This window comes from Rhinoraja longicauda, chromosome 2 (assembly GCF_053455715.1).
Source record: "Rhinoraja longicauda isolate Sanriku21f chromosome 2, sRhiLon1.1, whole genome shotgun sequence".
Lineage (NCBI taxonomy): Eukaryota > Metazoa > Chordata > Chondrichthyes > Rajiformes > Arhynchobatidae > Rhinoraja > Rhinoraja longicauda.
Window position 1 is genome coordinate 99,873,218 of NC_135954.1, and position 14,376 is coordinate 99,887,593.

Consider the following 14,376-nt stretch of genomic DNA (forward strand, 5'->3'; position numbering starts at 1 on the left):
CGCTGATCTCTTTTATTGACACTTCCAAAGCACTTTATCAAATTTTAACATCCATTGATACTTTAAGGTAATGGAAACGAGCCTTTGGATGTGGGACATATTGATTCTGTATCGCTGTAACTAAACAGGGAAAGACTAGACAGCAACATTCATGTCAATCGATCCTTATTGAAATTGCTCGTTTCTATGAGGGATTGGAATCCTTGCGTAACCTGGGGACTGCCTGTGTTGATGCTGCAAACCCACCATATTTAATGCAAAATACAGTGCTGGAGGAAATCAGCAGGTCAGGCAGCATCGCTGGAACGAATAGATAAATGATGATTCGGGTCGGCACCTTTCCTCAGACTGATTCAGTCCAACTGATGAAGGCACCCAACCGGAAACAATCCAACCGACCCAAATGGTTGTCTGCATATTTCCTCCACAGATGCTACCCGACTCACTGAGTTCCTGCAGTACTATGTTTTGCTCAAGATTCCAACATTACAGTTTTCCTCGTATCAACAATGTCATGCAAGGGTAATTCTCTCTGTGGCTTTCTCGTACTAACAGGAGTGTCTAATTGGGCTCTGGTAAAGTTATAGAACCAAAGTAGAAGAAGCCTGAGAAATGTTGCCATGTACCATTCATGCGAAGACTCCCAATTATAAGACCATATGATGTCGGAGCAGAATTAGGCCATTCGGTAATAGCTGATCAGTTTTTCTCTCTCAACTCCATTCTCCTGTCTTCTCCGCGTAACTTTTGATGTCCTTACTAATCAAGAACCTATCAATCTCCGATTTGAAAATACCCAATAACTTGGCCTGTACCACCTTCTGTGGTGATGAATTCCACAGATTCACCACCCTCTGGCTAAAGAAATTCCTCCTCATCTCCATTCTAAATGTATGTTCTTTTATTCTGAGGCTGTGCCCTCTGGTCCTAGACTCTCCCACGACTGGAAACATCCTCTCCACAACCACTACATTCAGCCCTTTGATTATGTGGTAGGTTTCAATGAGATCCCTCCTCATACTTCTACACTCCAGCAAGTGCAGGCCCAGAGCCTTCAAAAGTTCTTCATATGTTAACGCAAACATACAATTTGGGGTGCAGCTGCCCTCATGGAATTATATTGAGATATTATCTATTGAACGCCTTGTATTCCCATCAAAAAGAAGAGCTTTATTTAATTTCTAAAAATCTAAGGAAAGCACAATTTAAAAAAAGTCAGCAATTATGTAAATTTGACTGGTCATTTTTTCACCATAGAAATATTTTTGTCCAAATGTAATTGAAATAATTGACTTACAATTCTGAGTGCCAACGTTAATTTATATCTGTGGGTAATTTAGACTGTGTGGCTACTCAGGCATGTGAGTGAGATAAAGAAAAGAGGAAAAGAGCTGAGCGTTTGCGTGAGGTGTACAACAGGAATAAAAAAATTGGAAAATATTTGAAGATTTACACACAAAATTACCAGTTTCAAGCCTCTTTTAGTGCATTTCAAAGTAAAATCAGACATTACAAAATAATGTGAATATGTCACTGCACACTAATAACATTTTGAAGTAAATTCGCACATTAATTGATAATCAGCCCAAAAAGGTGGTAATTGGCTTTGCTGCTGTGCTTTATATTTTAACACTGTCTTAATTAATTTAGCTATATAATCTTGCACTTAAATTTAATATTTACTCATTACAGTTCCACCGCTGATTTTCTGGCACTCTTGGTTCCAGAGCTTTGCTGGTTTATCCAGCAGGCCACGGAAGTCGGCTATGGGGATAGATTTGCTGACCCCAGCTGGGCTGGAGTTCTAGAGCTCCGACCGCAGGTTGCAAATTCAACCCACCGATCGGCCGTGGAAGTCCCGATGAGGTCGAGTTTGGCTGCCTTGCCCAGCCTATGTGCCACATTTTCGGGGAGACTTCCACAGCGCGGGGGATTTCTCGTGAAGCCTCTAGCGACCTCTAGCGGAACCCTAGTGCCACATTTTCAGGGAGACTTCCAGGGCTTGGGGGATTTCCCGTGAAACCCCTAGCGACCTCCAGCGGCCAAATTGACAAATTGACCATGGAAGTCCCGATGAGGTCCAGATTGGGTGCCTTGCCCAGCCTAGGTGCCACATTTTCGGGGAGACTTCCAGAGGATTTCTCGTGAAGCCTCTAGCGACCTCTAGCGGAACCCTAGTGTTCATTACAAGTCTATACATCGGGGGGTTTTTCCGATTCGATTTCTCAGTTTATTTGGCAAAGTAAAAAACGCGGAAATCATGCAAAAAGCGTGGAAAAACGAATCTGCGGAAAAGCGGAAAATTCACATGCCTGGCTACTACATTACTTCAACCAACCAACGTTTAAGCCTGAGCCTTATAAGTGCATCCTAATCATTAAGCACGAGTTGCAAAATCAAACATAAATTAGACATCACCAGCAAATGGAGAAAAAATGCAATTAATCTTTACGTTTATGTGCATTTTTGAACATCTTAAAAGGCAGCAGTACTTACAAATGGAAATTTATGAATGGCATTCATTAATCAATTGGTCACACCATTTTGCGCTGAATTTCAGTCGTTCTCACCTCAATGTATGCAGTGTCATTGTTTGCATCTTTGATGTGAGGGAACCAGTCCCGTGGAGGCTTCGACAGGTGCTTAGATTCTGTGACAAACCACAGCAAACGTGGCCAACCTGAAAATAAATGACAAAATGCAGAATCAGTCAATCCTTTTTTGAAATGATCTTTACCAGGTGAAGTGCTTTAGCAACTCTCTGACATTATAGAAACATAGAATATAGGTGCAGGAGTAGGCCATTCAGTCCCTTTGAGCCAGCACCGCCATTTAATATGAGCATGGCTGATCATCCAAAATCAGTGCCCCGTTCCTGCTTTCTCCCCATATCCCTTGATTTCGTTAGCCCAATGGTTCTGATTCAGCTAGAATTCGCTTATCGAGACATGAGACTGCAGGTGCTGCAATGTGAAGCAAAATCAAACTACTGGAAGAACTCGGTGGGTCATGCTGCATCTGCAAAGAAAAGAGGATAGTCGATGTTTCCAGTCGAGAACATGGATAGGTGGCGTTTCGGGTCGGGACATTGGAAATCAGTCTGAAGAAAGGACCTGACCTGAAACGTCACCTATTCCTTTTCTCCAGAGATGCTGCCTGACCAGCTGAGTTACTCCAGTACTTTGTGTCTATCTAAAGAAAGGCAATGCAAGGTTATATTGCGAGGAAAGTGCTGTGAGACATCAAAGAAAATAGGGCAGCACAGTTGCACAGCTAGTAGAGCTGCTGCCTCACAGCACTAGGGACCCGGGCTCAATCCTGACTTCGGGTGCTCTCTGTATGGAGTTTGCACGTTCTCCCTTTAACCGTGTGGGTTTCTTCTGGGTGCTTCAGTTTCCTCCAACATCCCAAAAATGTGCAGGTTTGTAGGTTAATTGGCCTCTGTAATATAAAGACCCTAATGCATGGTGAGTAGATGAGAAGGTGGGATAACATGGAATCTTTGTGAATGGATGGATGATCGATGGTCGGTGTAGACTCAGTGGGCCGATGAGCCTGTTTCCATGTTGTAACTCTAAAACTAAAATACAATTCACTAGTCATGAAATAGCAGGTGTCAGCTGGGAATAGTTGAAATCAGATTTGGCCAACAAGTTAATCACAACAAATTGCAACCGACTTAGAAGGAGTACAGAGGGAGTTAAAGACATAAACACCAATTACCTTTAAACTGTAGGATCTCGCCTGTTGGACTTTTAGGCAAGCCTTTGTGACAAGCATCGCTCGTTAGTGCTACGGTAACGCCACAACTTCCCAAAAGAAAACCAATTTGTTGGCTTCCGGCATCCTGGTTGGAAACAAGGAAAAATAAATTTTACCCAGTGCAGAGTTTCAAATTTCAGAACTAAAAATGTTAAAAGGCCTCAGGCTGACATGGGAAAGGATAGGATTTAAGAGGACGATGGACATTTTAAAACCCAGAAGCACTATAATTTAACTTGTTACTTCCAATTGTAATAGGTATAAAACCAATGTTATGGACACTTCAAACTATCATTAAATAAACACGTACATTGACAGGAGTTGACTAATGATATCCTTGGGCTGAATTCCCTTCCCATAGAAGAATAATATTAGTGTGGGAATCCACCACTGTAATTTTCACAAGTATCCTTGTTTTCATTGCAGGGCAAATCTAGAGCAACAATGTTACTTTTGATAGATTTATTAACAATTTTGCAAATCAAAGTTTTTTAGCTGGAAGTGCTGTTGCTTAAACTATTGGTTAGACAAGACAGTCTGCCGAATGCAAAGAATGGCCAGTATAAATCCACAGCACTGAAGATTGCAATGATATGACTGATAATACACTATAAATACGTAAGGGCACAGTAATGAGCATCCACAGCACTAAGGATTGCAAAGTGTCACAAAATCTCCAATAAGCTCTGAACTACATAGACTATTATTGTTATTATTGCACTATTATTGGGGGTTTTTGTGTACGTCTGTGTGCATGTATATATATTCTCACTGAGTTACTCCAGCTTTTTGTGTCTATATATTTATATATATATATATATATATATGGAAATATATAGACACAAAAAGCTGGAGTAACTCAGCAGGACATGCATCATCTCTGGAGAGAAGGAATGGGAGACATTTCGGGTTGAGTCCCATCTTCAGACTCATCTTGACCCGAAACGTCACCCATTCATTCCCTCCAGAGATGCTGCCTGTCCCTCTGAGTTACTCCAGCATTTTATGTCTATCTTTGGTTTAAACCAGTTTCTGCAGTTTATTCTTGTATATATATATGTATATGTGGGTGTATATATACACACTGAACTTTTTTTTCTCATTTATTATATGGTTTACAGTGTACTATGTTTACATATTCTGCTGTGCTGCTGCAAGTAAGAATTGCATTGTTCTATCTGGGACATATGACAATAAAACACTCTTGACTTGACTCTCTCATGACTCTTGAGTCATACAGCAGGGAAACAGGCCCTTCAGCCCAATTTTCCCATGACAACCAAGATTTCCCACCTACGCTAGTCCCACCTGCCCGCGTTTGGCCGATTCCCCTCTAACCCTTTCCTATCCATGTACCTGACGAATGTCTTTTAAATGTTATAGTACCTGCTTCAATTACCTACTCTGGCAGCTTGTTCCATACACCGACCACCCTCTGTGTGAAAAGGTTGCCCCTTGGGTTGCTATTAACTCTTTCCTCTCTCACCTTAAACCGATGTTTTCTGGTTCTTGATTCTCCTACTCTAGGTAAAAGTCCTCAGAGTAAATCAACCCATACAAAGATATATTTGACCCATCAGCAATTTAACATTTTCATAAGTGCTGGAGTAACTCAGAGGGCCAGGCACCATTGCTGGAGAACAGGTGACATTTTGGGTCGGGGTGTCGCCATCCATGTCCTTCAGAAAGAGAAAGCTTCTGGGAACTCAAGTGGAGTCAATTTACTTTGCCAGTGCCAAAACCTAACATTCAAAGCCTTATCTGCTGATCTTATTTTCTTCACAGCATCAGTGATCTGACACACTCAGCTCTGCATTGGAAGTCCTTGGCAAATGCTCAAGTACTGTATTCATGAACCCACTGCAATGAGTCACTGTGTCTGTTACTGTTGGTCTTCAAGGACACTTGTTTCTCGGGGGCCAAGCAGTTTCACATCTAATCATATCTTTATATTGCTTTCTCTTGTTCCAGGCAAAAAGGATATCCTAAAACCAGCTGAACAAACTCAACTAGGATTCTCCTCATGCACAACGCCCAGCTGATCAGGGCCAGCCATAATGATGATCAAGCAGCATTCCCACTGTTGTGTATGTTGCCACTCCCAATACAGGTCCACCACCGATTTTCCGGCATCCAGTGGTCCGGCAATTCCATTATTCCGGACAAAATAACGAGAGCGATTTGAATTCCCTCTGGAAGTCCCAACGAAAATGCGGCGCCTAGGACGGGTGAGGTGGTTGATCTCAACCTCATTGGAACTTCTGCTTGGATCAGCAGGTCAAATTTGCCCCCTGCGGCCAGGGCTCTGGAACTCTGGCCCAGCCAGATCCGGCAGATCCGTTCCTGCAGCTGACTTCCAAGGTCGACTTTGCCAGCCCTTATCTCGGCCCCTCGAAGGCCTACAGTGTCCATCCTGGTACCGTTTGACTCCTCTCGGAGGCCGTGGCCTCTGTTGATCTGATAAAATCCAGAAAGGTTCTGGAAACAAGGGTGTCGGTTCACAGTGGACCTGTACCTCAGTACCCACGCGAGCGAAACCTGCACGAGATAGACCAGCTGCTGGCGATTGTGCAGTAGAAAACAGAAAACAGAAACAGAAATTTCATCCGCTGGCCCAAGAGATGCAGAACCAAACCATGCAAAGGAATGCAACTGATACTTGGAATTTCTGGATTTCTTGGAAGGCCAGGAATCTCCGGTAAACACTGCAGGTTGGTGTGGAGGAAACTGGTCCTTTGTACTTGCTCAGGAGTTAGACCTTTGGACCAGGATAGATATCACATCAACATTACTTTCAATACTTGGCCACTACGATCTTCTGGACTGTTTCTGAATTCACAAAGGGGGAGAGAGCAGGTTTAGAGGATTTTTTATTTTATCAGTCCAATGTAACTGCGTGGTATACTTCACTACTTTGGATAGCAGTGAACTATAGGATTGAAGTGACGTACAGTAATGTCATATCAGGCAAAGAAATCTAATTGCAAGTGACCACAGATGCAAGAAATTAAAAATAATATCAGTCAGTCAATATAACCCAACCAGTTCCTCCACCACTTTGTGCTTTGCTCAAGATTCCAGCATCTGCAGTTCCTTGTTTCTCTGCCAGTCAAGCAACAATAGTAGAGGGAAATAAAGTCCGTTTTTCAGGTCTATGACTTTTGGATCAGTTCTGCTGCAGACCAACCTGCCGAGTAGTTCCAGCATTTTCTGTTTTCATTAAATGAAGCAGAATACTTCCCTGAAAAGACATAAAGTGAACCTGTTTGGCCAAGCAACATCTTGCCATTGAAGAAAGACACAAAATGCTGGAGTAACTATGTGGGACAGGCAGCATCTCTGGAGAGAAGGAATGGGTGACGTTTCGGGTCGAAACCCTTCTTCAGACTGTGAGCCTGGGGAGGAGACACAGAGATATGGAAGGATAAGGTGTGAAAACGAGGAATTAAAGGGGACAGAGATCAAGGAAAATGTAGAATTGTTAGCTAGGGGAAGATAAAAACGAGACATACAAAGATAACATTTAATCAGGAGGACCGTCAGACTGGTCGGAGAAATATGATGGGGGAGGGATGGAGGGGGAGCGAAAGCAAGGGTTACTCGGTCCCCTCTCATCTCTCATTTTCACACCTTACCCTTCCATATCTCTGAGGCTCCTTCTCCCCTGACTCTCAGTCTGAAGAAGGGTCTCGACTGGAAATGTCGCCCATTCCTTCTATCCAGAGATGCTGCTTGTCCCGCTGACTTACTCCGGCATTCTGGGTCTAACATCTTGCCATTACAAGAGGAAAGCTGAAGATAGCAGCTTTGCTGAGATGAAAGTTATACCCACACTCAAGGGACAGTCTTTGTAATCCATTACAAGCCCTTCTCACTATGGGAAGACCTTGTGGGCGTGCCAGATCAAATCGTGATCAAGTATGTTGCTTGACACAAGGAGCTTTACGCAATTTTCAATGAGATTAATGGAATGTTTAGAACTTTCTGTCCAGTAATCAAAATGTGGATTGTGAGCAGAGTTTCCAGTTGATTTATGCTTTGGAGTACCTTGACAGTGCCTTCTGATAATGAGGAGAGAAGAACAACCGGTGACTTTATACGAATGTGGGATCTGATGAATCCTTCACAGATAAAGCATTAGTTGCCTGGCATGTGTATAGAACAGCCCATGGCTCCTCAGCCCATAACATCTGTACCGTACATGATGCACGGTGTTTTTAAAACTGCATATCTACCTGCAGTGGTTGATATCCCACTTTTCCCAGCCTGTTCACGTGCCTGTCTAAATGGCTCTTAAACTTTGCTGCTATCTTACCTGCTTCTCCAGGTCCCTTGGCAGCACGCTCCAGACACATACCATTCTGTGTAAAAAGCTTGTCCATAAATCTCCTTCAACTCTTCACACTTTCTCACCTTCTCAATTTAAAAATCATCCCCTCTGGTGTTTGATATTTTCACCTAGGGAAAAAGAACTGGGCATGGTGGCGCAGCGGTAGAGTTGCTGCCTCACAGCGCTTGCAGCGCTGGAGACCGAGATTTGATCCCGACAACGGGTGCTGTCTGTACGGTGTTTGTACGTTCTCCCCGTGACAGCGTGGATTTTCTCCAAGATCTTCGGTTTCCTCCCACAATCCAAAGACGTACAGGTTTGTAGGTTCATTGGCCTAGTATAAGTGTAAATTGTCCCATGTATGTGTAGGATAGTATTAATGTGCAGGGATCACTGGTCAGTGCAGAGTCAGTGGGCTGAAGGGCCTGTTTCCGTGCTGTATCTCTAAACTAAACTAAACTATCCCGCAGCTCCGCTCTTGCTCCCCCTCCCCCCACTCGCAACAAGGACAGAATCCCCCTCGTTCTCACCTTCCACCCCACCAGCCAGCGGATCCAACATATCATCCACCAACATTTCCGTCACCTACAACGGGACCCCACCACTGGCCATATCTTCCCATCCCCTCCCCTCTCTGCGTTCCGCAGAGACCGTTCCCTCCGTAACTCCCTGGTACACTCGTCCCTTCCTACCCAAACCACCCCAACCCCGGACACTTTCCCCTGCAACCGCACGAGATGCAACACCTGTCCCTTTACCTCCCCCCTCAACTCCATCCAAGGACCTAAACAGTCTTTCCAGGTGAGACAAAGGTTCACCTGCACCCCCTCCAACCTCATCTATTGCATCCGCTGCTCTAGATGTCAACTTATTTACATCGGCGAAACCAAGTGCAGGCTCGGCGTTCGCTTCGCTGAACACCTGCGCTCGGTCCGCATTAACCAAACTGATCTCCCGTTGGCCGAGCACTTCAACTCCCCCTCCCATTCCCAGTCTGACCTTTCTGTCATGGGCCTCCTCCAGTGCCATAGTGAGGCCCACCGGAAATTGGAGGAACAGCACCTCATATTTCGCCTGGGCAGTTTGCAGCCCAGTGGTATGAACATCGACTTCTCCAACTTTAGATAGTTCCTCTGTCCCTCCCTTCCCCTCCTCCTTCCCAGATCTCCCTCTATCTTCCTGTCTCCACCTATATCCTTCCTTTGTCCCGCCCCCCTGACATCAGTCTGAAGAAGGGTCTCGACCCGAAACGTCACCCATTCCTTCTCTCCTGAGATGCTGCCTGACCTGCTGAGTTACTCCAGCATTTTGTGAATAAACTACCCTATCTATGATTCTCAATATTTAATATGTTTTTATCAGGTCTCCCTCAGCCTCCAACGCTCCAGAGGAAAAGAAATTCGGTTTATCCAACCTCACATAGCTAATACTCTTAAATCCAGGCAACATCCTGGTGAACTTCTTCTGCACCCTCTCCAAAGCCTCCACATCCTTCCTGTAATATTGTAACCTGAACTTTACACAATCCTCCAAATGTAACCAAATCTAAAGTTGCACACAGCTGTAGCAAGACTTCCTGTCTTTTATACTCAATGCCGCAAGCAATGAAGACAACCATACGACATGTCTTTTTTTTAATCATTTAATCTACTTTCAGGGAGCTATGGACTAGCACTCCAAGATCCTTCTGCTCATCTATGCTCCTGCCATTTATTATATACTTTCCTCTTACATCTGATCTCCCAAAGTGCAAGTCCAAAGGGATGTAATGCTGAGTCTCTGTAAGGCGCTGGTCAGGCCGCATTTTGACTATTGTGAGCAATTTTGGGCCCCATGTCCGAGGAAGGATGTGCTGGTTCTGGAGAGGGTCCAGAGGAGGTTTACAAAAATGATCCCAGGAATGAGTGGGTAACACATGATGAGGATTTGACAGAACTGGGCCTGTACTCACTGGAGTTTAGAAGAATGAGGGGGGACCTCATTGAAACTTACCGAATAATGAAAGGCTTGGATAGAGTGGATGTGGAGAGGATGTTTCCGATAATGGGAGAGCTTAGGACCAGAGGTCATAGCTTCAGAATTAAAGGACGTTCAGTTAGGAAGGAGATGAGGAGGAATTTATTTGGTCAGACGGTGGTGAATCTATGGAATTCTTTGCCATAGAAGGTTACGGAGGCCAAGTCAATGGATATTTTTAAGGCAGAGATAAATAGTCTTGATTAGTACGGTTGTCAGGGGTTATCGGGAGAAGGCAGGGGAATGGGATTAGGAGGTAGAGATAGATCAGCCATGATTGAATGGCGGAGTAGACTTGATGGGCCGAATGCCCTAATTCTGCTTCTATTACTCATGACCTTATGATCTTAAGTATTCACAATTGTCCATCATTAAATTCCATCCGTATTTTCACCACCCATATTTCCAACTAGTCTATACCCTGCTGAACTCTTTGATAACATTTTTCAGTACCAAGTGCCATGGGCAAGCTTATTATGACCCATCTACATTTTTACATTTTCATCCAATCATTTATACATTTTCATCCAATCATTTATACATTTTCATCCAATCATTTATCCTTCCTTCCCGCTGCTGTGAGACTGCACAACCAGCACTGCTCCCAGCAGACGAGTCAACAATAACAGCTAAGAACACACAGAAAACTGATGGCAATTTATGTATCTTTTATTTATAATGAATGATCTCTTGCTCTCTTGCTATCCACTTTGCTGCTGTAACACTGTAAATTTCCCCGGTGTGGGACGAATAAAGGAATATATGTATAATCACAAACAATAAAGGTCCCAGCACTGATCCCTGCAGAATTCCACTGGCTACAAATCTCCATTCAGAATAACACGCTATCACCATTATCCCAACACTTCTATGGCCGAGCTAATTTTGAATCCAATCTACCAAGTCTCTATAGACCTTTTGGATCAGTCTACCATGAGGGACCTTGTTGAAGGCTTTCCTATTGTGCATGTAATCAACATCTGCTGCCTCACCTTCATCAATTATCGTCATCACCTCCTTAAAAACTTAATTGTTTGTAAGATATGAAGCGACCCACATAAAACCATAGGTAGACACAAAATGCTGGAGTAACCCAGCGGGTCAGGCAGCATCTCAGGAGAGAAGGAATGGGTGACGTTTCGGGTCGAGACCCTTCTTCAGACTGAAGAAGTCTTCGTATTCAGTCTGAAGAAGGGTCTCGACCCGAAACGTCACCCATTCCTTCTTTCCTGAAATGCTGCCTGACCCGTTAAGTTACTCCAGCATTTTGTGTCTACCTTCGATTTAAACCAGCATCTGCAGTTTTTTTTCCTACACATAAAACCATGTTGACTATGTTTTCCTAGATATGAGTAGATCCTATCCTTAAGAAACTCCTCCAGAAGTCATAGAGTCATGCGTCGTACAGCATAGAAACAGGCCCTTTAGCGCAACATGTCCATGTCGACCAAGATGCCCCATCTACACTAGTCCCACCTGCCCCACTGAGTTACTCCAGCACTTTATGTCTATCTTTGGTGTAAACCAGCATCGACAGTTCTTTGTTTTCTACAGGAAGAACAGCCTTCTGACTTCAGGTTCCATCATGAAGAAGTATGCTTTTATTTCATTCCTTACGAGACTTTGGCCTCCAGGATTATACTGTAGGCATTGTGACTCTTCATTCATTTGTTATTCTGCAGATGCCAGTCTATTCCACAAACAAGGAGCTAATTCTTACATTGAGCATTTCTATCACCCACACACTTCTATGCTGAAAAATCCACTTCTGCCAATGTTCAACATGGTCATTTTTGTTTTGCTTACGAACACAGGGAAACATTGTGAAATCCTCTTTCTCAACCAAATCAGTAGGTTGAGCTAAGTGGTCTCCTGCAGACAGCGTTTACATTAGGGCAAAACCATATAAATGATGAGAATTGGATAATGTGTGGAGGGGATAACCACAGCCTTAGTGTCCAATTACAAAAGGCGCAAAAGGGGGCAATTCATTGAGGTACAGTTCATTAGGAGTTAGACAGAATCCGAGAACCTATTTCATTCCCTAACATAGTCAGTAAATTGGGTAAACTTCAACCCAAAACAAATAAGAAATGTTAAAAAAAAATTAAGATAACTTCATGGCTACTTTGGTTGTGCAGTCTCATGACTTAACATTAACGAGATGATGTTCCTAATAGAATTGCAAATAGTAGAAAACTCCCTCAACTATAATCATTTTCTAGCATGGAAAACAATCCAACAATGTTTTGTTCAATATTTGATTGAATCAGATGGATAAAGTAATGAATTATCCCAATGCAATCAATGTCTTCATTGGACATTTTTAGATTCGGGAGCAGATTTCACATACCATTGCTCACTATGAGTCAAATTGTATAATTCTCTTTCGGACCAGAAACATAACATCATGTAGCCCATTAATGTTGCCTTCTGCTACTAATTTGGACATGATTAAAATGGTTTGTCCCTTTAAAACCACAAGGAGAATGATTACACCCCAAAGTAAATTTTCATGAATATTATTCCAACTTTTAAAAAAGGAAACAATTGTTCACTTTACGTACTCAGCCTGTTAAGCTGGAAATTGTTGTTGTTCTGTCTAGAAAAGTAAGCCAAGCAGTTCAAGTAAAATGCACCGTGCACGTGTGGTAATTTACAGCTTGATTCTTTCATTTGGCAGAAGAAGTCACTTATATATTAAACCACCCAGGCCAGGTTTGAGAATATATTACTTAATTTTGCCATGAAGGATTTACCAGGAAATGTGGAGAAGGAGGAGACACAGAACAGGAAAGATGCATCTTTACATCCCAAAGACGTGCAGGTTTGTAGGTTAATTGGCCTCTGTAAATTGCTCCTGGTGTTTAGGGAGTGGGTGAGAAAGTGGGCTGACACAGAACTAGTGGGAACGGGTAATTGATGGTGGGTGTGAAGTCAGTGGGTGAAGGGCCTGTTTTCATGCTTCATCTCTAAACTAAACAGTGATTTTGGGAGCCTACTTTGCTGTAATGTATCCTGGCGCCTCATTCTTTCACTGTAGACATTGATAACCTGGAAAAGAAGTTGCATATCCCAAATTATAGGTCTTTAAAATGTTAAAAATATTCTATAGGTTAAAGTAAGAAAATAACTGCAGATGCTGGTACAAATCGAAGGTATTTATTTCACAAAATGCTGGAGTAACTCAGCAGGTCAGGCAGCATCTCAGGAGAGATGGAATGGGTGACGTTTCGGGTCGAGACCCTTCTTCAGACTGATGTCAGGTGGGCGGGACAAAGGAAGGATATAGGTGGAGACAGGAAGATAGAGGGAGAATTGGGAAGGGGGAGGGGAAGAGAGGGACAGAGGAACTATCTAAAGTTGGAGAAGTCAATGTTCATACCGCTGGGCTGCAAGCTGCCCAAGCGAAATATGAGGTGCTGTTCCTATAGGTTTCTATAGGTTAAATGTGTGTGTGTGTATATATATGTATATTTATATATGGAACTATGCTGGTCATAGATTTCCAGCCAAAATATTGTCCTTCCAACCTTCCAACATAACCCTCTGTCTAAGATAGACATAAAATGCTGGCGTAACTCAGTGGGGTAGGCAGTATCTCTGGAGAGAAGTAATGGGTGACGTTTCGGGCCAAGACCCTTCTTCAGACTGATGTCAGGGAAGTGCATGGTACAGAGATAAAATGTAGTTGGAGACAGTAAGACTGTTAGGAGAACTGGGAAGGTGGAGGGGATGGAGAGAGAGGGAAAGCAAGGGCTATTGAAGTTAGAGAAGTCAATGTTCATGCTGCTGGGGTGTAAGCAGGTGATGTTCCTCCAATTTGCGCTGGGCCTCACACTGACAATGGAGTAGGCCCAGGACAGAAAGGTCAGTGTGGGAATGGGAGGGGGAGTTAAAGTATTGAGCAACCGGGAGATCAGGTAGGTTTAGGCGGACTGAGCGGAGGTGTTCAGCAAAACGAGATCTGAGCCTGCGCTTGGTCTCGCCGATAAACAGGAGTCCACACCTGGAACAGCGGATACAGTAAATGAGTTTGGAGGAGGTGCAAATGAACCTCTCCCTCACCTGGAAAGAGTGTCGGGGTCCTTGGATGGAGTTGAGGCGGGAGGCATAGGGATAGGTGTTGCATCTCCTGCGGTTGCTGGGGACAGTACCTGGGGAGGGGGTGGTTTGGGTGGGAAGGGACGAGTTGACCAGGGAGTTGTGGAGGGAATGGTCTCTGGGGAAAGCAGGAAGGGGTGGAGATGGGAAGATCACCTACCAGT

The 14,376-nt window shown here is 43.7% G+C and overlaps 1 protein-coding gene across 6 annotated transcripts in view; it reads right to left on the reverse strand.

Annotated features, from left to right (window-relative positions):
• LOC144607888 (disco-interacting protein 2 homolog C) overlaps nucleotides 1-14,376 on the reverse strand; it is a 515,842-nt gene that overhangs the window by 132,773 nt on the left and 368,693 nt on the right. For all 6 annotated transcript variants that reach the window (XM_078425037.1, XM_078425045.1, XM_078425054.1 and 3 more), the window contains 2 exons: nucleotides 3,724-3,847; nucleotides 2,571-2,680 (listed from right to left, as the gene is read on the reverse strand). In XM_078425037.1, coding sequence (XP_078281163.1) covers nucleotides 2,571-2,680; nucleotides 3,724-3,847 — 234 coding nt within the window. The remainder of the gene's footprint in view (nucleotides 1-2,570; nucleotides 2,681-3,723; nucleotides 3,848-14,376) is intronic.